The 24,425-nt window shown below is 44.9% G+C and overlaps 1 protein-coding gene across 1 annotated transcript; it reads right to left on the bottom strand.

Annotated features, from left to right (window-relative positions):
* Positions 1–4,989: 4,989 nt before the first annotated feature.
* On the bottom strand, positions 4,990–17,668 carry LOC143793602 (microtubule-associated serine/threonine-protein kinase 4-like). Its single transcript, XM_077280667.1, has 16 exons — positions 17,444–17,668; positions 17,133–17,234; positions 13,662–13,761; positions 11,905–11,972; positions 10,739–10,824; positions 9,649–9,857; positions 8,398–8,536; positions 8,175–8,307; positions 7,818–7,983; positions 7,582–7,701; positions 7,224–7,346; positions 6,970–7,082; positions 6,783–6,874; positions 6,324–6,394; positions 5,733–5,825; positions 4,990–5,303 (listed from the first exon to the last, which is right to left on the bottom strand). The coding sequence occupies exons 1-16, from the start codon at positions 17,666–17,668 to the stop codon at positions 5,206–5,208; spliced, it is 1,938 nt and encodes a 645-aa protein (XP_077136782.1). The 3' UTR covers positions 4,990–5,205.
* Between the last annotated feature and the right edge of the window lie 6,757 nt (positions 17,669–24,425).

Here is a 24,425-nt window from a genome sequence, read left to right as displayed (position 1 = left end):
TGTGTGCCCAAACAGTGGTTTACCCCCACATGTAAGGTATCGGTGTACTCAGGACAAATTGCCCAACAAATTTTAGCATCCATTTTATCCTGTTGCCGATGTGAAAATGAAAAAATTGAGGCTAAAATAATTTTTTTGTGAAAAAAAGTACTTTTTCATTTTTACAGATCAATTTGTGAAGCACCTGGGGGCTCAAAGTGCTCACTATGCATCTAGATAAGTTCCTTGGGGGGTCTAGCTTCCAAAATGGGATTACTTGTTGGGGAGCTCCAATCTTTAGGCACATGGGGGCTCTCCAAACACGACATGGTGTCCGCTAAAGACTGGAGCCAATTTTTCATTCAAAAAGTCAAATGGCGCTCCTTCCCTTCCGAGCCCTGTCGTGCACCCAAACAGTGGTTCCCCCCACATATGGGGTATCGGCGTACTCAGGACAAATTGTACAATAACTTTTGGGGTCCAGTTTCTCTTTTTACCCTTGGGAAAATAAAAAAATTGTTGCTAAAAGATCATTTTTGTGACTAAAAAGTTAAATGTTAATTTTTTCCTTCCATGTTGCTTCTGCTGCTGTGAAGCACCTGAAAGGTTAATAAACTTGCATGTGGTTTTGAGCACCTTGAGGGGCATAGTTTTTTAGAATGGTTTCACTTTTGGGTATTTTCAGCCATATAGACCCCTCAAAACTGACTTCAAATGTGAGGTGGTCCCTAAAAAAAATTGTTTTGTAAATTTTGTTGTAAAAATGAGAAATCGCTGGTCAAATTTTAGCCCTTATAACTTCCTAGCAATAAAAAATTTTGTTTCCAAAATTGTGCTGATGTAAAGTAGACATGTGGGAAATGTTATTTATTAACTATTTTGTGTCACATAACTCTCTGGTTTAACAAAATAACAATTCAAAACTTGAAAATTGCAAAATTTTCGCCAAATTTCCATTTTTTTCACAAATAAACAAAAAAATTATCAACCTAAATTTACCACTAACATGAAGCCCAATATGTCATGAAAAAACAGTCTGAGAACCGTTAGGATCCGTTGAAGCGTTCCTGAGTTATTACCTCATAAAGGGACACTGGTCAGAATTGCAAAAAATGGCCAGGTCATTAAAGGGCCACTGTCACACCCCCCAGCCGTTATAAACTAAAAGAGCCACCTTGTGCAGCAGTAATGCTGCAGTCTAACCAGGAGGCTCTTTTAGTTTTTGATTCATTTATTACCTCAATAAAGCGTTTTAAAAATTGGCCACAAATACCAGATATTGTACCTGGAGGCGGTCCGAATCGTCCTCTATCAATCTCCCAAATGCCGTCACTCTTCTCTTCAGGGGCGATGGTCGCCGCCCCCTTCACGCTGTTGCTTCTTAAATCCGGCGCCTGCGCTGTGCGTGCCTGCCTGGGACAGGCGCAGTCTTCATTGTCAGTCACAGCTCAGATGCCGGGTGCCTGACTGCGCCTGTGCGGGCAGTGCGGCCACCCTGTTCCTGAATCCCCGCCCCGCACTGTGTTATTCATTATGCACAGTGCGGGGCTGGGGTTCCTGGGCATGCGCACTGCGCTTGTCAGACGCTCCCCCGGTCCCCCGCCTTCCAGCGTTGTTCTTTGTGGCTGTTCAAAACGTCGGCAATGAAACCTGTATATTCCGGCAATGCTGGAAGGCGGGGGACCGGGGGAGCGTCTGACAAGCGCAGTGCGCATGCCCAGGAACCCCAGCCCCGCACTGTGCATAATGAATAACACAGTGCGGGCCCCAGGCAGGCACGCACAGCGCAGGTGCCGGATTTAAGAAGCAACAGCGCTCAGGGGGCGGCGACCATCGCCCCTGAAGAGAAGAGTGACGGCAGTTGGGAGATTCATAGAGGACGATTCGGACCGCCTCCAGGTACAATATCTGGTATTTGTGGCCAATTTTTAAAACGCTTTATTGAGGTAATAAATGAATCAAAAACTAAAAGAGCCACCTTGTTAGACTGCAGCATTACTGCTGCACAAGGTGGCTCTTTTAGTTTATAACGGCTGGGGGGGGGGTGACAGTGGCCCTTTAAGGTCAAAATAGGCTGGGTCATGAAGGGGTTAAGAAGATTAATGCCGCCTGATGCACCAGTATAAATAGGCTCTGTGACTTTGAGTCCCTCCTTCATAAAGAAACAAGATGGATCTGCTTATGTGTCACACACCACACGGCCAGCTAGGGGGGTTACATGTTACAATGACATTTCCCAGTGATTGCATTTGTAGTGGTTGAAAGCAATGTTAAGGTTGAAAAACGCTTCAAAAACGCTGCGTCTGAACTAAGCCTAAGTGGTGGAGGAAATTTTCAGTCTGGGATTAAATATTTGGTCTTACAGACAAGTCATTAACCTGCAAAGGATGGACCTTGACATATTTCCCAGCAAAACCGGTTTTGGTTTCGTTTTAATGTGTTGTTTATTGCACTGGGAAGAATGGCATGAATCTCGGAAAAAAAGTTTACAGCTGTGAACTAGGAGTCAGGAATGTTTCCAGGGGCGAACCCCATGATGTCCCTGTGTCATTTGAGCAGTGTTTCCATCATTTTCAGACGTTTTTAGACCTTAAAAGGACCCCCGGGGGATCGCGGTAAAAATACTCGGGTCTCCCATAGACTTACATTGGGCCTGTTGCTCTGGCCGAGTACCCGAGTATTCTAATCTGCTCGACCCGAGCAACGAGCACCCGAGCATTTTAGTGCTCGCTCATCACTAAATATGAAGTGTTTTCTATAATAATAATTAATAATAGAACTCTGTAGCTATTCCATGGTGTTTCACAATTCAGAGGTTACAGGTTCAATGTCAGACATTACAAATTAACACATAGTTGAATTCCTACAAGAGGAGGTGAGGATTCTGCTCGAACATTTACAGCTCAGAAGTAGTGATGAGTGAATATACTCTTTGCTCGGGTTTTCTTGAGCACGCTCGGGTGTCCTCCGAGTATTTGTAAGTGCTCGGAGATTTAGTTTTCATCCCCGCATCTGAATGATTTACAGCTACTAGCCAGCATAAGTACATGTGGGGGTTGCCTGGTTGCTAGGGAATCCCCACATGTAATCAAGCTGGCTAATAGCTGTAAATCATTCAGCTGCTGCGATGAAAACTAAATCTCCGAGCACTTACAAATACTCGGAGGACCCCCGAGCGTGCTGAGGAAATCTCGAGTAACGAGTATATTTGCTCATCACTACTCAGAAGTAAAATGTTGGACACAAAAGATAATAAGTGTTTGTAGTATAAGGTCCGACCACCGGCCAGTATCTGTATAAGGACTGAATTTTATCAGTTAACAAAATACATAGTTAAGTTTGATAAATGTGAAAAAAATGTAAGTAAACCTAGAAGTATTTGTATTTATTTTTTTATTGTAATTAATAATAGGATGGAAAGTTATAAACTAGGAACAGAATCAGTAGACACAATCATAGTCAGGGAGTCAGCCGGGGTCAGATGCCAGGTGATCAGTAGACGATGGTGAAGGTCCTTCTATACAGGTAATTAATAATAGGATAGAAGGACAATTTTTTTTTTTTTTTTGTAATTAATAATAGGATAGAAGGATAAAGAACAGAATCAGTAGACACAATCATAGTCAGGGAGTCAGCCGGGGTCAGATACCAGGTGATCAGTAATAGAAGGATTTTTTTTTGCAATTAATAACACTGGCCAACAGTGAAAATGTTTCTGAAATGAAAATAGCTGGTTTGTAATAATTTTAGCATCCTAAAAACGAATATGTTACTTAAAAATCATTATTAGCTCTTGTTGCTGAGATACAGGTCATTTAAGATTATTATGCAGGAAAATAGGGAAATTTTGAATTTTCAACAAATGTGTATTGGTAAACCTGATTACAGACCTGTTGAACCAATGTCAGCCATTTTATAAATTGTGTCTGCATAGTTTGTACTAATTGAAGTCTCTTTCTCTTGTTGCAGTAATTTTGTGGAGAGAATTTACACTTTGAAAATGCCTCGTAAATGTGCAAATATTGTTAACAATTTTTGTTACGTGTGTGGTTATGTGACATTTGCCAACCAAAGAAGACCAATTACTCCACTTGTGAAGACTGCTTACCATCATTACTTTGCTTATACGTGGCACTTAAATACGTGGCACTTATACGTGGCACTTAAATACGTGGCACTTATATACGTGGCATTTTGAGACCTATAATTTTTCCACATTTTGGTCCACAGAGTCATGTGAGGTCTTGTTTTTTGCGGGACGAGTTGACGTTTTTATTGGTAACATTTTCGGACACGTGACCATTTTTTATCACTTTTTATTCCGTTTTTTGTGAGGCAGAATAACCAAAAACCAGCTATTCATGAATTTCTTTATACCGTTCTGCGTTTGGTAAAATTGATAAAGCAGTTTTATTCGTCGGGTCAGTACGATTACAGCGATACCTCATTTATATCATTTTTTAATGTTTTGGCGCTTTTATACGATAAAAACTATTTTATAGAAAAAATAATTATTTTGGCATCGCTTTATTCTGAGGACTATAACTTTTTTATTTTTTTGCTGATGATGCTGTATGGCGGCTTGTTTTTTGCGGGACAAGATGACGTTTTCAGCGGTACCATGGTTATTTATATCCATCTTTTTGATCGCGTGTTATTCCACTTTTTGTTCGGCGGTATGGTAATAAAGCGTTGTTTTTTGCCTCGTTTTTTTTTTTTTTTTCTTACGGTGTTTACTGAAGGGGTTAACTAGTGGGACAGTTTTATAGGTTGGGTCGTTACGGACGCGGCGATACTAAATATGTGTACTGTACTGTGCAATTTATACTCTTGTAATGAATTCTTCTCGCTACCTACAGCACATACTTCCATGGCGTGTATCTAAAAAACGAGAGCTAATTAAACAATTCTGTGGGTATATTTGAGTTTCTCGACCCAAAATTAGTAATATTTGCCTATTTTCATCAAAGAAACATAAAAAAAGTTGTTTTTTGTTGGCCTGTGTAATAGGATAGAAGGATAAGGGAGGGGTAATAGAAGGATTTTTTTTTGTAGTTTATAATAGGATAGAAGGATATTTTTTTTTTGCAATTAATAATAGGATAGAAGGATAAGGGAGGGATACTGAAACATGTCCGGGTGTAGATGTAAAGTCAGAAGACCACAGGTAGATGGTGAAGGTACAAGTCCAGCAGTGATGGTGGATCTGCTGGATCTTCCTGTCTTTCAGATGGTTTTAGGGCAACAGGCGCAACAAGCAAATGCTCGAGCAGCCCTGGATAATCCGCGCCGGCAGGATGATAACATCCGGCGGAAGATGGAACCTATGAGAAGAGAAGTAAATATAACGTAAGTGATGGGACTCCATATGACACGATACTACTGTGCGGTCACTGTGGCCGGACGGCAGAGGAATATTATCACACAGAGGTCAGGGATCATTGTCAGCCATCATTCATGTGAGGTCAGGGATCATTGTCAGCCATCATACATGTGAGCTCAGGGATCATTGTCAGCCATCATACATGTGAGGTCAGGGATCATTGTCAGCCATCATACATGTGAGGTCAGGGATCATTGTCAGCCATCATACATGTGAGGTCAGGGATCATTGTCAGCCATCATACATGTGAGCTCAGGGATCATTTTCAGCCATCATACATGGGATAATCCCATCACTGACAGATGACATCTGCTCCACATGAATTATTCTCACTGACATCACACAACATGGAGCTGATTCTCATACTTACCTCGTCTCTTTTTCCCCTTTTTTCCATTTTCTGATGTTTCTTCATCTTTACTCAGATTTATTGGAGATTTTCTTTCCTCCTGAGCTGGAAATTCTAATCAGAAAGTAAAAAAAAAAACCTCAGTAATCACATATCCTAATGGGATCTGCTTTGTCTCCTGTATATAGTAGGATTGTTCTAGTCCTGTCTCCTATAGTCCTGATAATCTGGTATTATCTCATAATAGGGCAGAATAAGTCCTATATAATGTACATAATCCCATCTGAGGGGCATTAGATGTGTCACTGATCTAGAGCAGTCAGCGCCTTGTGTGCCGCCATGTGGTGCATCACTGATGAGCGATATTCTACTATAGGAGACGATGTCGCCTTATGATGATGGAGGTTATTGGACGCTGCAACGTATCTCACAGAATCCATGAAAGAAACTATAAAATTAGGGAAATAGAGGTACAGTATGGGCCCATGGGCAACATAATTGGGATCCATGAAACATGGATAACATAGGAGACCTATTACAGAAAAACCATGTGGAAATATTTGAGCCTTGAAGTCAACATTCACATTGTTGGTGCTGTAGACATGGACATACCTGATAGTGGGGACGAGGATGGCAAGATGGTAATAGCGTCGTCGTCAGATACAGGGACAGATTCTTTCTGCCTGTTTCAAAGAAAAAAAACATGTAAATCACAAATAAACAGTATAAAAGTGTTTGCCTCACTATAAGAACACCAACTATAAGGCCTAATAGGACATATGACTTCCATAGTGGGCAAAGTCTTCTGCTCAAGACTAATTTTTATAGAGCAGAGTGGAAAACAACTACCAAGAATTTCTAGCATGTTACACTACAGCAGCACTAAAAAAGCACAACCATCCACAACTATGGGCTGTTATCACCAGCAGTCACTAAGGCCAAAAGCACAATAACCTGTAACCATGGGATGGTGGATGCTGCATTTGATATTAAGGTATTTATGTCCTATATTTGGTGTTGTGCACATATATCAGCCTAGACCTATCAATAATGACCCCATAATCTACTCACATTTCTGAGATATTTGTGCTGGATTCTTGGGTACAATCTGGAGAAGACTTGGGATTCTCATTAATCTTTATCCGGGTAACGGTGGTACGGAGCTACATGAGGAAGCAATAAGATATAAAATAATTGTATGTCTACCTGCATAGGTCTTTTATATATATATATTTCGGATTTATTAAGACATACTTACTTTAGAAAGCCTTTCAGAAGATGATGTAAAATTGTTGAAGATAAGGCTCTCATTGTCCTCACTTATGCCCTTCTCACCCTCTGAGACCAGATGTTTTTCCATATTAGAATGGTCTGCAAGACATAGGTAATGAAGTATTATTAGAGGTTGTCAGTATAACACAGTCACCATTTATTAATGGGAACCAATTGTCACAAAATAAGGAAGACGAGACAAACAGACACTTAGTCTAGATGACATCTCCTTCTACTTACTGATAAATAAGCTGGTGTCCACATCTGATGCAAGGTGAGGAACGTACACCGGCTTTTGACTTAGAAGGGTATCAAAGTCTAAGTCACTAAGAAATGGATGACCCTTGACCTCAAAAGCTCCTCCTGGATAAAGGAAAACAAAAGTGATGCAGACATTGTCAGGGACAGCTTCATATCTGAACAATTTATCTTAATTTGAACTAATTACACAACTGAGCAGACATGTAGAAAATAGAATGAAAATCTTCGCAAAGAGAACTATAAATGGAGAAATTGATAGAGAAGTAATGATCCTCATAGACATGAGTAATATGTTCTCGGTGTAACAAGAGAATATAGACATTATTGTATCTGTTACCTGTCCCAAGTCTATCCACAGGATTTGTTCTGAGCAGCTGAGTGATGAGGTCCTGCAGCTGAGTGTTGAGGTCCTGAGCATTGGGTGGAGTAGTTTGAAGACTATCCCAAAATATATCTCCTGTTATATAGAAAATTACAGAAAATAAAACCTCTGTATTGGACTGTAAGGTAAAGCAAAGGGAATGACTAAAGCCATGTAACCAGGCAAAGCAATGATGGGATTATTCTACTTACCGCCGACAATATTGTCATTCATCTCAGTTAGGGAAGCCCCATCAAATGGTACATATCCCAGGACAAATTCATTTAACATGATGCCCATTGCCCACCAGTCAACAGGTCTTCCATAGCCGTTCTTCAGGATGACCTCAGGGGCTGTGTAAAAAGGGCTGCCACACTCCTGGAAACCAACAGAAAATAGCAATGAGAATCGATGAAACTATTATTATGACAAGTTCTTGACATAAAAACAGAATTACAGAAGATAAAATATCAGTGGAAAAGCTCTCTAAAAATGAAGAACGTAGGGAAGACAAAATAGAGTTATGAGATTTGTACAGAACAAGATAAGTTCCTGTAGGTAATGCTGACCTCATGGTCCTGGAACTCTCTGGAGATGTTCTCTGCTGATTGCTTGTAGGTGTTGGTGTTTGGTGTCATGACACCAACTTTTGAATGTCCAAAGTCAGTAATTTTAATATGTCCAGTAGATGTTATCAGGAGGCTGTGAAAGAGAAGATGATTTTAGCTTCATAGACCGTGAGATAATAAAGGATAACTTCCCCCCTTTGTTATACTACAGGTATTCACTTACTTCTGCGGCCTCAGGTCTTTGTGCACCACACCGTTACTATGCAGGTATTCCACACCAAGGACTGCTTCTGCAAAGTACAAGCGGGCCATCGGGACAGAGAAAGGACCCCTGGTGCTTAGAAGGGTCGCACAGTCTCCACCTAGAGAAGAAATATAACAGGTGAGGGGTTTATACAGCGGATCACCATGATGTATAAAGAGAAGTGAGCGGAAACATTGGGGCAGGGGATAATATATAAAGATATAATGTACATAATATTAGTCTGAGGTCATGATGAAATTGTCGTCCAAGTAGCTAATGACATAAAGTGATCTCACATCTGGTCTACAGCTGGACATACTGACGTTCTCAGTGCGGACATACAGGGAGATCACACACATCAGTGACTTTAATAGACAACCTATAGTAAATGCTCTGTGGGGATGTAACGTCCACGTGGACAAGTCTTAGGGTACTGTCACACAGTTGCACTTTTGTCGCTACGACGGTACGATCCGTGACGTTCCAGCGATATCCATACGATATCGCTGTGTCTGACACGCAGCAGCGATCAGGGACCCTGCTGAGAATCGTACGTAGTAGCAGATCGTTTGGAACTTTCTTTCGTCGCTGGATCTCCCGCTGTCATCGCTGGATCGTTGTGTGTGACAGCGATCCAGCGATGCGTTCACTTGTAACCAGGGTAAACATCAGGTTACTAAGCGCAGGGCCGCGCTTAGTAACCCGATGTTTACCGTGGTTACCAGCGTAAAAGTAAAAAAAAAAAAACAGTACATACTTACATTCCGGTGTCTGTCCCCCGGCGTTCTGCTTCTCTGCACTGTGAGCGCCGGCCAGCCGGAAAGCGAGCACAGCGGTGACGTCACCGCTGTGCTTTCCGGCTGGCGCAGACACAGTGGAGAGAAGCAGAACGCCGGGGGACAGACACCGGAATGTAAGTATGTACTGTTTTTTTTTTACTTTTACGCTGGTAACCACGGTAAACATCGGGTTACTAAGCGCGGCCCTGCGCTTAGTAACCCGATGTTTACCCTGGTTACCCGGGGACTTCGGCATCGTTGGTCGCTGGAGAGCTGACTGTGTGACAGCTCCCCAGCGACCACACAACCACTTACCAACGATCACGGCCAGGTCGTATCGCTGGTCGTGATCGTTGGTAAATCGTATAGTGTGACAGTACCCTTAATGATATGAGAGGTGATAAGATGTCAGCAGACATGGGTTGAATATTACACAATGTTCGTGTCCTACCTCCTACATACTCCATGACCATACACAGGTGAGATCTAGTAGGGAAGGAGCAGAGCATGGAGACCACAAAGGGACAATCTGCGAATGTTAGGATGTCCCTCTCGATATATGTCCTTTCCATTTTATTAGAAGTAGTCAGGTTCCTCTTGGCCATTTTCTTCATAGCAAAGATGTTTTGTGATTCCTTATGGCGCACTAAGCAGACGGCCCTGGAGAGAAGGAGAATCCATGGTTTATAATGAACCCTTAACAGTCTGGATATAAAAGTCATTACATGATCATTTGTACTAATGATTAATGCCAGCAGTCCGGCCATCACTAGAAATCCACATCTAGAAATCCATTAGATTACACTACATAGATGATGGGAGGTCTGCACCGCACCCTGTCTGCCCTCACCAGGTCATATTATAGATGAGAGAATCTGCTGACATTCATCTTGGGCAGATTCGCTATAACCGACCAGTAGATACGATTCAGTAAAAATAATAATTAGTCAAAATGTAAAGTGCTCCAATTGTTGTAAGAAAATGTTTTTTTTGGCTTTCTCCACAGCCCAAGGCAGAATAAATAATGGAGGGGCGAGAAGACGTTAAAATGTAATTAAATACATTACACCCACTTGTCTTGGTCCTTCCCCAGTCCATCACTGCAGTGCGCCGTCCTCTATCTTTGGTTGTTCTCCCTTCTGCTGCTGAGGCCAGTGATTGGACTGACATGGTCATGGTGGAGGGTGGGGTGCAGATGTCATTGGCGTCAGTATCGTGTCACCCCTCACGTGACCGTGTGCAGCCAATTACTATTAACAGCTTCATAATGGGGCCCCGAAAGATCAGGAGGAAGCATAAGAACAGGACGTCTAGGACCGGTGGGTGTCATGTATTCTATGATATCATCCCTTTCCTTACAGACTGATGTGTTACAGATCAGTTCGCTCTGCTGTATATAACGGAGCTCAGAGCTGAATAGTGACATTGAGATGTGGACAGTGATGTGGACTCTATGATAACACTGAATGGCAGAGCACAGAGGCAGAACCATTGTCATAGGGAACCCTGAGAAATGGGAATTATGGGAACAGAAATCTCACCCAAAAGCTCCGCTGCTGATCAGTTTGATAGTTTCATAGTCGCGCATTCGCGGTTCTTCTGCCGGGATCAATGATTTCATCAAGTCCTAGAAAAGAATTAGAAATAATACTAAGATATAGAAGCTGAAAACAATAATACTAAAGCAGCAACCATAATAGTATAGATAATGAAATCAGCACCATGACCCAGTGAGTATAATGCGCCGAATATTTCACGGACACTCCACAAATACTAACCAGGACAACAACGAAAAAAGGGCGAGTGATAGTCCTGAGGACAACTGTAAACGATGTTTATTAAAAATACATATAAAATAACAAGTATATAATAAAAAAATCTTACATGTAAGGACAAGATGGAATGAGAAGACAAATGAGAACAGAAAAAACGACCCTCCATAATGCTAGTGAAGTGGATAAGGGGAGTGAATCCGGGAGCTAGTGTGAGTATAAATCAAGTACATATCAAACAATGACGTCTACCCCATCAGTCCAGGATGTTCCCCATAGTATCCCACTAGGATGGGTCGCTCAGCCAGCCCCAACGCGCGTTTTGCGTGGGCTTCCTCGGGAGCTGTGGACTTGATTTTGCTGGTGTGGTTTGGTGTTCCACTACAAGTACTATATAAGGTTTCACCTTCATAACCGTAAAATTCCACTTCACCAGGATTATGGAGGGCTCGTTTTTTCTGTTCTCATTTGGCTTCTCATTCCATCTTGTCCTTACATGTAAGACTTTTTATTTTAAACTTGTTATTTTATATGTATTTTCAATAAAAATTGTTGCAATTGTCTTCAGCACTATCACTCGCCCTTTTTTCGTTGTTGTCTTGGTAAGATACAGAAGCTGCAGGAAAACATCTCAGGATGTAATAACGTCTCCTCCTTTATTATGTCCTGGCTGATTTACACTGATCAGATGTAGGGGACGATACGAGCCGACGCTCTGCAGACACGGATGTAATATAAAGCGGATCCTCTATATATCGGTATCATTGTAAAGATACAGATTCCATTTATTATAAATGCTATTCTCTAACACCACAGTGTCATCTGCACTTAGAACAGAGCCGTCCCATGGTTACATGGGGAAAATACTGGACGGGTCACTCACACCCCATGATCTGGTGATACACAGACACCCCCTATATCTCTATGATACTTACACCGGCAGATTCTTGGATCTCCGGGATCTTACAGATTCCACTGTCGGGATTCACCAGCGCTGATGGTTCTAAGATAATGAAGAAGTGATGAGAAAATAAAATGTATTAGTCGATATCAGTCCTACATACATAATACAGCAATATAAGGGAGAAATGACAAGACATCTGTAAATGGGATTAATACTCGTTATATGGGGATTCTACATATGAGAACGTACGGCGCATCCACAGATAAAGGTAATGTAAGTGGTGGCGGACCCCCAATCACCACATGAATGAGAAGCCCCCACCCTCACTGCACATGTGAGTGATGGGAAGAGAGCTGAAGCATAGCAGCCATATGCAAATTATCCTGGAAGTGCACTGGGGGCGTGTCACTGCACTCAGATTCCTTCTTCCCTGCCCCCAGTGCACTTCCATCCTGATTTGCATATGGCTTCTACGTTACATTTCTCCTGACTGGCACATAGGATTTCAGCAAAGAAATACTTTTTATTAAGGGGGACATCCTACATCGTCATCCCACCACTCCTATATGTATCATGTGCTGACAGGTCCCATTCCATGGAGTAGAGAGTAAATCCGCCATTATTCCCTGCTGTGTAATATCTGCATATAATGGGGGGAACGTCCTATGCCGTCATCCCACCACTCCTATATGTATCATGTGCTGACAGGTCCCAGTACATGGAGTAGAGAGTAAATCCGCCATTATTCCCTGCTGCGTAATATCTGCATATAATGGGGGGAACGTCCTATGCCGTCATCCCACCACTCCTATATGTATCATGTGCTGACAGGTCCCCATTACATGGAGTAGAGAGTAAATCCGCCATTATTCCCTGCTGTGTAATATCTGAATATAATGGGGGGGAACGTCCTACACCGTCATCCCACCACTCCTATATGTATCATGTGCTGACAGGTCCCATTCCATGGAGTAGAGAGTAAATCCGCCATTATTCCCTGCTGTGTAATATCTGAATATAATGGGGGAACGTCCTACACCGTCATCCCACCACTCCTATATGTTTCATGTGCTGACAGGTCCCATTACATGGAGTAGAGAGTAAATCTGCCATTATTCCCTGCTGTGTAATATCTGGATATCATGGGGGGAACGTCCTATGCCGTCATCCCACCACTCCTATATGCATCATGTGCTGACAGGTCCCATTCCATGGAGTAGAGAGTAAATCCGCCATATTCCCTGCTGTGTAATGTCTGGATGTAATGGGGGGAACGTCCTACACCGTCATCCCACCACTCCTATATGTATCATGTGCTGACAGGTCCCATTCCATGGAGTAGCGAGTAAATCCGCCATTATTCCCTGCTGTGTAATATCTGAATATAATGGGAGGAACGTCCTATGCCGTCATCCCACCACTCCTATATGTATCATGTGCTGACAGGTCCCCATTCCATGGAGTAGAGAGTAAATCCGCCATTATTCCCTGCTGTGTAATATCTGCATATAATGGGGGGAACGTCCTATGCCGTCATCCCACCACTCCTATATGTATCATGTGCTGACAGGTCCCCATTACATGGAGTAGAGAGTAAATCCGCCATTATTCCCTGCTGTGTAATATCTGAATATAATGGGAGGAACGTCCTATGCCGTCATCCCACCACTCCTATATGTATCATGTGCTGACAGGTCCCCATTACATGGAGTAGAGAGTAAATCCGCCATTATTCCCTGCTGTGTAATATCTGGAGATTCCTTGTAGACGGTCGTGTGATCGACTCACCTGCAATCAGATCGCTGCTCGGCTCCGGCTGACTCTTAGTAGAGTCAGGGATTTCCGGGGTAGCATACTCCCCATATTCGTCGTCGCCTTCTGCTGTTTCCTAATAGATATAATAGAGATAATTAATTTGTGGAAGATTTCACTAAATCCCCAAATCCATCAATCAGGACGGACGAAACCAACATTTACAGATGCACCAATTGATGGCTCCTTTCCGGCAGGGTCCAACTGGCCCACCAGAGAACTGAAGGATTCTCCGGGGGGCCCAGGCACTGACACCTGCTGGCATACAGGGCCGGCATCTGCCTAGGGCCCCTGCTGCTCCAGGGACCCCAGCCAGTGGCATGTCTCTAATAGTGGCAGACTAAACAGCTGCTATGGGGCCGGTGAGTCAGGGGGACCCGCCTGATGGCAGCGGAGCAGCAGCAGGTGACAGGCAGCTGCAGCTAAAGCTTGTCCCCGCTGCTAAAGAGAAATTAATCTTCTCTCAACCCCACACCCCCATGGGCGTGGAGAGCGGTGAAGATTTATTGCACTTTAATAGCAGGCAGTGTTAGCCGCAGGCTAAGGCTAACACTGCCCGCTATCAGGGCTGGCAGACCAGGGCCCCCACTCCCCCAGGGGCCCCCAGCCCATGCATCCGCTATGGGGTCTGTGAGTCAGAGGGGCCCAGTGCCAGCGCTGCCCCTCAGAGCGCACCACATTCAACTGTATCGGCATCAGATGAAAGCAATAATGGAGGAGAGAGCGTCAGACGAAGCTCCATCTCCCATCAATCCCTCCTCTGACACTGAAGGTGTGTGATGACGTCACTTCATCGCGTACCCGCTGTGTATCAGTGAGTGAGTCCTGGTGGCCATAATACTGTAGGATTGTGGGGTTACATTATATTCCATTTGAGGCTCAATTATACCCTAAGAGGGGAGCTGCATTATACCCTATGAGGGAGGGCTACATTATAACCTATGAGAGAGGGCTACATTATCACCTATGAGGGGGCTGCATTATACCTTAAGAGGGGGGCTGTATTATACCCTATGAGGGGGGGCGCATTATACCCTATGAGAGGAGGCTGCATTATACCCTATGAGGGGGGCTACATTTTACCCTATGAGGGGGGCTGCGTTATACCATATGAAGGGGCCTGCATTATACCCTATGAGGGGGGCTGCAGTATGCCCTATGAGGGGGCTGCATTATACCATATGAAGGGGCCTGCATTATACCCTATGAGAGGGGCTGCATTATACCCTATGAGGGGACTGCATTATACCCTATGAGGGAGGGCTAAATTATACCATATGAGGGGGGCTGCATTATACCCTACGAGGGAGGGGTGTATTATACCCTATGAGGAGGGGCTGCATTAAACCCTATGAGGGAAGCCGCATTATACCCTATGAGGGAGGGCTACATTATACCCTATGGGGGGCACATCACAACCTATGAGGGGCGGCCGCATTATACCCTATAAGGGGGGACTGCATTTTACCCTATGAGGGGGGCAGTATTATACCCTATGAGGGGGGCTGCATTATACCACATGAGATGTGCTGCATTATACCCTATGAAAGGGCCGCATTATAAGCTATAATCTATATATATAATTGTCTAAGGGTTTTTCCGTCTGTCTGTCTGTCCTGGAAATCCCGCATTATAACCTATGTGTGATGGCTGCATTATAACCTATGAGGGATGACTGCATTATACCCTATGGGGGGCTGCATTATACCCCTTGAGTGGGTTGCATTATACCCTATGAGGGGGTGCTGCATTATACCCTATGAGGGGGCTGCATTATACCCTATGAGGGGGCTGCATTATACCCTTTGAGGAGGGCTGCATTATACCCTATGAGGGAGGGCTGCATTATACCCTATGAGGGGGGTCTGCATTGTATCCTATGAAGGGTGCTGCATTATACCACATGAGTCAGCTGCATTATACCCTATGAAGGGTGCTGCATTATACCCTATGAGGGGACTGCCCTATACTCTGAGGGGGTAACATTATATTCTATGTGGGGCTGAATTATACTATATGAGGGAGGGCTGCATTATACCCTATGAGGGGGCTGCATTGTATCCTATGAAGGGTGCTGCATTATACCACATGAGTGAGCTGCATTATACCCTATGAAGGGTGCTGCATTATACCCTATGAGGGGGCTGCCCTATACTCTGAGGGGGCTACATTATATTCTATGTGAGGCTGCATTATACTATATGAGGGGGGCTGCACTATACCCTATGAGGGAGCTACATTATATTCTATGAGGTGCTACACTATTTCCTCCTCACAGTCAGTGCCCGCTCCATACTCCCCTCCAGTCAGCCCTCACACAGGGTTAATGGACCGCGTTATGCCGCAGTTTAACGCACTCTGTTAACACAGCTATTAACCCTGTGTGACCAACTTTTTATTATTGATGCTGCGTATGCAGCATTAATAGTAAAAAGACCTAATGTTACAAATAACAAAAAAAAAAGTTATTCTCACCTTCCGGTGTCGCGCGCTGTCCTCGGCAGTGCAAGCGGCAGGTTCCGGTGCCAAGGACGCTATGCGAGAAGGACCTGCCATGACGTCACGGTCATGTGACAGCGAGGTCATCACAGGTCCTGCACTCATATCAACCCTGGGACCGGAAGCTGCCGAGTGCACCGCACACAGGCGCCAGGACTTCAAGGGGCCTTCGGAAGGTGAGTAAGGTGAGTATATGTTTATTTTTTATTTGTGCTGTATACTACGTGGCTCTGTGCTGTATACTACGTTGCTGTGCAATATACTATGTCACTGGGCAATATACTACGTGACTGGGCAATATACTACGTGACTGGACAATATACTACGTGGCTGGGCAATAAACTACGTGGCTGGGCAATAAACTATGTGGCTGGGCAATATACTACGTGGCTGGACAATATACTATGAGGGCTGTGCAATATACTACGTGGGCTGTGCAATATACTACGTGGACTGTGCAATATACTACGTGGACTGTGCAATATACTACGTGGACATGCATATTCTAGAATACCCGATGCGTTAGAATCAGGCCACCATCTAGTTATATTATATGAGGGGGGCTACATTATATTCTATGGGGGGCTGCATTATATTCTATGGGGGGGCTACATTATACCCTATGAGGGAGCTACATTATATTCTATGGGGGGTTGCATTATATTCTATAAGGGGGCTACATTATATTCTATGGGGGCTGCATTATATTCTATGGGGTGCTGCATTATATTCTATGAGGGAGCTACATTATATTCTATGGGGGGCTGCATTATATTCTATGAGGGTGCTACATTATAATCTATGGGGGGGTGCATTATATTCTGTGAGGGGGCTGCATTATGTTCTATGAGAGTGGGCTGCATTATATTCTATGAGGGGGGCTGCATTATATTCTATGAGGGGGCTACATTATATTCTATGGGGGTGCTCCAGTCCAATGCTGCTTACCTGGCGTTCCGACGAGCTGTCCGGAAGTTCTAGTACATGCAGGATTTTTTCGGCCAGTTCTGTAATATAAGCCAAGTCTCCAGATTGAGACTTTTTTTCAGCCTATAAAGAAAATAAAAGAAACCAATAAGAAAAATCTGAGATGATTGGCGGCCATTGTATGTGTCATCTGTTCCTCTCTGCAGATACACTGACTCCATACAGGATTTGGGGACTCGTCGTGTTTTATATTGGAGGAAAGAAGAAGCTTCTGTCCCACCATTATTATCTATGAGTATAGAGAAGTTGTGTGCGGAGCGTCCGCCACTTACCTGCTGTAGTAGTGTCCTGATGTTGTGACGTAAATCTGTCAGATACTCTGACGTCAGTTGATTTTGTCGGTGTTTAGTCAGGCAATCCTTTACTAGCTGCACCACCAGCCGGTGAGTGAAGCAGAGGACGCCATCGGGTGGTAGAAGCGCAATATTAGGGTGATTGAAGATAAGAACCTCCAATAGCGCTTGTTCCTGAAAACTGTTCAGACGTAATTCAGCCATAGTGAGAAATTGCAAATGCTCTCCGTCACTATAGAACCAAAAATGGCACTCGGAACCCTGCGCGGCTTCTATTTATAGGGGCTGTGATGTCACAATGGCCGAGAATCACCAGTGATGTCATAATGGCCGAGCATCACCAGTGATGTCATCATGGCCGAGCATCACCAGTGATGTCATCATGTCCGAGCATCACCAGTGATGTCATCATGGCCGAGCATCACCAGTGATGTCATCACGGAATCTTGTGATAGAATGTTCCAGCATCGGCTCTGCACAGATAGATGCTGCCGGCAATATTTCTGGTTCGCTCACACTTGTGTGTCAATAATCCAGGAGAGTGGGGCGAGGTTTTCTCTCTTGTCCTCCGTGTTCTGTCCGTGTAGAATCCGTTCTGTTATTCCGCAGCTATTAATCTTTTACACCACCATTTACAGGCTCCTATCCTACAGAAATGGAATGTATCTGTAACACCCGCTTGTCCCTCTGATGCTCCATAAGGCGTGCGACTGTTTCCTGGCAGTGTCTGATTTTGGACTGAAATCACAGAATGCTGCAGTTTTTTTCCTCATGGTGAATATACGTTTTGCTGTGTTTTTACCGGCGGTTTTTATCATTCACTTGAATGGGTGAAATACGCTGCAAAACTGAGAGACTTGACAAAGCGCTGCTTTAAAAAAAAAGCTGAGATTTCAGAAATCCCATTCTCTAGGCTGCGGCGTCTCGAGGATACTTTTCTGGCACGCCGAAATGTTGGATTAGCACTCGAGCATGCTGAGTTACCACCTTATCCGAGCACGCTGGCTCATCACTAATCCTCCGTCATAGGAATGGAAATACTGGATATATTTATTACCTCACGGGTCTTTTTCTTCTCCATAGAACATTTAACTCATTGGTTGCAGAGTTTACTATTAACAACTGTGAGAAATATTGAAGAGGTAATCATCAATGACCCAAGTAATCAATCATTAAAAATCATTACATCGCTAACATTAATCTTTGTGTCTTTGGAAAGTTCCATCCTTTACTTAAATTGTGAAATGCCCCTCTTTTATGTCCCCATGGTGGGCACAATGTATGAAGTAAATGAGAAAGCAGGAATTATATATATATATATATATATATGTATATATATATATATATATATATATATATACACACTATTTGTAAAACATTGCTTTAATTTCTATATATGTGCAGGTGCTTCTCACAAAATTAGAATATCATCAAAAAGTTAATTACATCACAGAGTTATTACACACAGTGATCTATTTCATGTGTTTATTTCTGTTAATGTTGATGATTATGGCTTACAACCAATGAAAACGCAAAAGTCATTATCTCAGTAAATTAGAATACTTTATAACACCAGCTTGAAAAATGACTTAAAATCCGAAATGTTGTCCCACTGAAAATGTATGTTCAGTAAATGCACTCAATACTTGGTCCTTTTCCATCAATTACTGCATCAATGCGGCGTGGCATGGAAGCAATCACCCTGTGGCACTGCTGATGGGTTATGGAAGCCCAGGTTGCTTTGATAGCAGCCTTCAGCTCGTCTGCATTGTTGGGTCTGGTCAGGGGTGGGATTCAAATTTTTAACAACAGGTCCTCTAAGTCGCGGCGGCCGGAATTTTGGCCACGCCCATTTTCAATAACCCCGCCCATACTAATAAGCCACGCCCAGTGGCACGATTCATATTTTCGGAAGCAGTTTGTCTCCCTTAATGACAAGAATACGTTGTGACATACGGTATTAAAGTCAGTCAAAGAAGACATTAGGAGACACTTTCTGACAGTGGGGGTAGTTAGAGAGTGGAACAGGCTGCCATGAGAGGTGGTGAGCTCTCCATCAATGGGAGTCGTCAAGCGGAAGCTGGATAAACATATAGTTGGGATGATTTAGGGCAGGCGCTCACGGACGATTTTGCTGCGATTATACGGTGCGTATAATCGCAGCAAAGCAGCTGTCAAAGCTGCCCTGCGAGCGGGTCTGAGAGTGCTGGAGCGCATACCTGCGCTCCTGTTACAGAGCCCGCCCCGACCGCAGGTGTCCTAAACGGGACTCAGAGAGGCAGCGCGATGCTGCCTCTTTGAATCCGTTCAGGACACTTGCGGTCGACTCCGGGCTTTGAACAGGAGCGCAGGTATGCGCTCCAGCACTCTCAGACCCGCTCGCAGGGCAGGTTTGACAGCCGCTTTGCTGCGATTATACGCACCGTATAATCGCAGTAAAATCGTCCGTGTGCGCCTGCCCTTAGGTAAACCTGCATTCGCAGGGGGTTGGACCCGATGGCCCTTGAGGTCCCTTCCAACTCTACAATTTTATAATTCTAAGAATGCTAGCACCAAAGAACAGGGCGCTGATACTGTATATGGGAGAGGGGTGTTATACGGGTTGTGTACTACAGCTCTGCATTTCTCTATACAATAGTAAAAGACCAAACAAACCTTGAGGAGTCTTCCATGATGTCAACGTGGCATCCACTGTGTTTCTAGCCAGCAGCTTCAGCTGGTAGCTAAAAATAAGAGAGAAAGTGTTAGGGGCACTGTGATGTCTATATGAACACGATCGTGTCATATACACATCAGCTTCTCCCTCCTATATACATACACATTTCCCCGTATACACAGCTCCACTTTTCAGGATCCTCCACCTTCCCCCATCCTAACCCATCATCTTCTGCAACCTCTGCCACTGTTCTGCATCCCCCCCCCCATTCACCGACCCCAGCAGCTGGCCCCCCGCACATTCACCAACAACAACGGCAGCACATGCACTGTCATCGTTCGTACCCCCGAGGCCACAGTCATGACCCCAGCGCAGCAGTTGGCCCCCACTGCCGATTGGATCGCCCCCCCCCGGGCCGCACAATCAGCTGACCCCCACTGCCGATCGGACCCCCCAGGCCGCACAATCACCCCCGTTCTGCCCCCCCTGTGTTCAGCGTTCTGCCCCCCCTGTGTCCAGCGCTCTGCCCCCTGTGTCCAGCGCTCTGCCCTCCTGTGTCCAGCGCTCTGCCCCCTGTGTCCAGCGCTCTGCCCTCCTGTGTCCAGCGTTCTGCCCTCCTGTGTCCAGCATTCTGCCCCCTCCTGTGTCCAGCGTTCTGCCCCCGTGTCCAGCGTTCTGCCCCCCTGTGTCCAGCGTTCTGCCCCCTGTGTCCAGCATTCTGCCCCCCTGTGTCCAGCGTTCTGCCCTCCTGTGTCCAGCGTTCTGCCCCCTCCTGTGTCCAGCGTTCTGCCCCCGTGTCCAGCGTTCTGCCCCCCTGTGTCCAGCGTTCTGCCCCCCTGTGTCCAGCATTCTGCCCCCCTGTGTCCAGCGTTCTGCCCCCCTGTGTCCAGCATTCTGCCCCCCTGTGTCCAGCGTTCTGCCCCCCTGTGTCCAGCGTTCTGCCCCCCTGTGTCCAGCGTTCTGCCCCCCTGTGTCCAGCATTCTGCCCCCCTGTGTCCAGCGTTCTGCCCCCCTGTGTCCAGCATTCTGCCCCCCTGTGTCCAGCGTTCTGCCCCCCTGTGTCCAGCGTTCTGCCCCCCTGTGTCCAGCGTTCTGCCCCCCTGTGTCCAGCGTTCTGCCCCCCTGTGTCCAGCTTTCTTCCCCCGTGTCCAGCGTTCTGCCCCCCTGTGTCCAGCGTTCTGCCCTCCTGTGTCCAGCGTTCTGCCCCCCTGTGTCCAGCGTTCTGCCCCCCTGTGTCCAGCGTTCTGCCCTCCTGTGTCCAGCGTTCTGCCCCCGTGTCCAGCGTTCTGCCCCCGTGTCCAGCGTTCTGCCCCCCTGTGTCCAGCGTTCTGCCCCCCTGTGTCCAGCGTTCTGCCCTCCTGTGTCCAGCGTTCTGCCCCCTCCTGTGTCCAGCGTTCTGCCCCCCTGTGTCCAGCGTTCTGCCCCCCTGTGTCCAGCGTTCTGCCCCCCTGTGTCCAGCTTTCTGCCCCAGCGTCCAGCTTTCAGCCCCAGCGTCCAGCGTTCTGCCCCAGCGTCCAGCGTTCTGCCCCAGCGTCCATCGTTCTGCCCCAGCGTCCATCGTTCTGCCCCAGCGTCCATCGTTCTGCCCCAGCGTCCAGCTTTCTGACCCCCTGTGTCCAGCTTTCTGCCCTGGGCCCCCCCGATTGCCGCTCTCAATAGAAAAAAAAAAAAAAGTTCTGCTTACCTGACCGCGATCCTGCTCTCTCTGGTTATCGGTGGGGGCGGCCATCTTCCTGAGGCCGCGTGTGCGCAGGTGGAGTGCTCTGTTGACCGGGGCTTCAGGAAAATGGCCGCGGGATGCCGCGCATGCGCAGATGGAGATCGCGGCGGCCATTTTTCTGAAGCCGAGATGCGAACAGGTAAATTCTGCGCCGCCGGCGACCCGTCCCCCGTATTGTGCCGCCCCCCGCATTGTGCCGCCCGGGGCGGCCCGCCCCCCCCTTCCTACGCCACTGCCAGTGGTAACCATTTTGAAAATTTCTATCTGCCAGCGTTCCGCGGTAATTGAAAATGGCATTTTCAATTACCGGAACGCTGGCAGATAGAAATTTTAGTAAACGGCTGCCCCGTACCGGGTCGTACCGGCTGAATCCCACCCCTGGGTCTGGTGTCTCATCTTCCTCTTGACAATACTCCATAGATTCTCTATGGGGTTCAGGTCAGGCGAGTTTGCTGCCAATCAAGCCCAGTGATACTGTTGTTTGTAAACCTGGTATTGGTACTTTTGGCCAGTAGCAGTCTGCTCCTTGTGAATCTCCCCCAATTTCTGAATGGCCTTTTCTTAATAATCCTTTCAAGGCTGCGGTTATCCCGGTTGCTTGTGCACCTTTTTCTACCACACTTTTTCCTTCCACTCCACTTTCCATTAATATGCTTGGATACAGCACTCTGTGAACAGCCGGCTTCTTTAGCAATGACCTTTTGTGGCTTCCCCTCCTTGTGGAGTGTGTCAATGACGCCTTCTGGACATCTGTCAGGTCAGCAGTCTTCCCCATGATTGTGGAGCTACTGAAACAGACTAAGGGACCTTTATAAACGCTTAGGAAGCCTTAGCAGGTGTTTTATGTTAATTATTCCAATTTGCTGAGATAATGACTTTTGGGTTTTCATTGGCTGTAAGCCATAATCATCAACATTAACAGAAATAAACATGTGAAATAGATCACTGTGTGTAATGACTCTATATAATATAGGAGTTTCACTTTTTGTATTGAATAAAATAAATAAATTAACTTTTTGATGATATTCTAATTTTGTGAGATGCACCTGTATCTATATAAAAATACAAGTAAATTGCTATTTCTTTCCCTATCCCGTAAAAAACAAGTCTCGAAGTAAAAAATTATTGTTATGAAAAAAGTAATACAGTTTCAAATGTATTTTAGTTGGCAGCACACCGTCATTTCCGCTGAACTCTATCCAAAGTTTTAATAAAGAAGCAAAAAAAAAAGTCACAAATTATTGCTCAAATTATCACATTTTAAGCCAGAAAACTGATGCAAGTCACCTAATAAATGTTCAGAATAGTAAACATTTACATAAATGAAAGACAAATCCCATAGTTCTCTGGCAGTCATATTGGACGTGTAATTCATACACAGCCATCTGATGATATACAGACATCTCCATTTGTGATACTTACACTGACAGATTCATGGATCTCCGCAGTCTAAGATTTTCCATTATCAGTATTTGTCAGCACATTTGTTCCTAAAATATGAATAAAAATAAAGAAATATAATATATTAGACTGCACCAATCCTAAACATGTAATGCAATGATATCATTAGCAAATGACAAATCTTCTCCAGGTTACACCGGACAACACATTTTTTTGGAATGTTTTGCTTCCATGAAAATTTGATGTGATTATAATAAACCCATTCGAGCTAAGCAGAAATCTAATTCCAGATCATCTGCATCACTGAGAAACTTTGAGAAACATGAGATGACGTTTTACGGATTATGACGCATTAGTTCAACTGATACAAAAGTGAATTTCCCTCTGATTTTCACTTGTGCTCAGCGTCTGTGGCCTCCCGTACTCCAGCAATAGTCAGCTCGCACTGATGGATTCCGGTACACTCGATAACGCTTTACCATCTTGACAATATCTTTGGGAAACCGTTCACCATGTTCGTTACTAACAGCCCCAAGATTTACAGGGAAGAATTCCAAATGTGAAGGCAGAAGATGAATTTCAGTGACATGTTGCACTTCATATCTTTGAAGGTTGTTGACCAATTCGATGTAATTTGGTGTTGGATTGTTGGCAAAAAATTTTTGGGAAACATCCTTGAATGATTTCCAAGCGATTTTCTCATTCCCTGCCAGTAGCTCTGCAAATTGCTCGTCATTCATGATGTGTCGGATTTGTGGACCAACAAAAATGCCTTCTTTACTCTGAGCGCCGGTTATTCTTGGGAACATTTGTCTCAAATAACGAAAACCTTCTGCTTCCATTTTCTTTGCTTTCACAAAATGTTTCATTGGCCCGAGCTTTATGGGAAGTGCAGGCAGAAATATCATTTCTTGGTCCACAAGTGCTTTATGTAAGACATTTTTCTGCCCGTGAGTCCACTGGTTACGGATTATCCACTTTCTTCTACTGTAATGTAACTGCTTAGCATGGCTGTACCATTCACACATGAAAAAGCAGTACTTGGTATATCCGAGCTGCAATCGAAGCAACAGCACCACGAATTTCCCATCTCCACAAATGTTCCAGCTGTAGTTGCTGTACTTGATGTGTTTCCATGTTCTCATCTGTTTCTTTCATGCATGCAGCATAGCCAACAGGTATTG

The sequence above is a fragment of the Ranitomeya variabilis genome, chromosome 1 (genome assembly GCF_051348905.1).
Source record: "Ranitomeya variabilis isolate aRanVar5 chromosome 1, aRanVar5.hap1, whole genome shotgun sequence".
Taxonomy (NCBI): domain Eukaryota; kingdom Metazoa; phylum Chordata; class Amphibia; order Anura; family Dendrobatidae; genus Ranitomeya; species Ranitomeya variabilis.
This window is presented reverse-complemented; position numbering and strand designations above follow the sequence as displayed.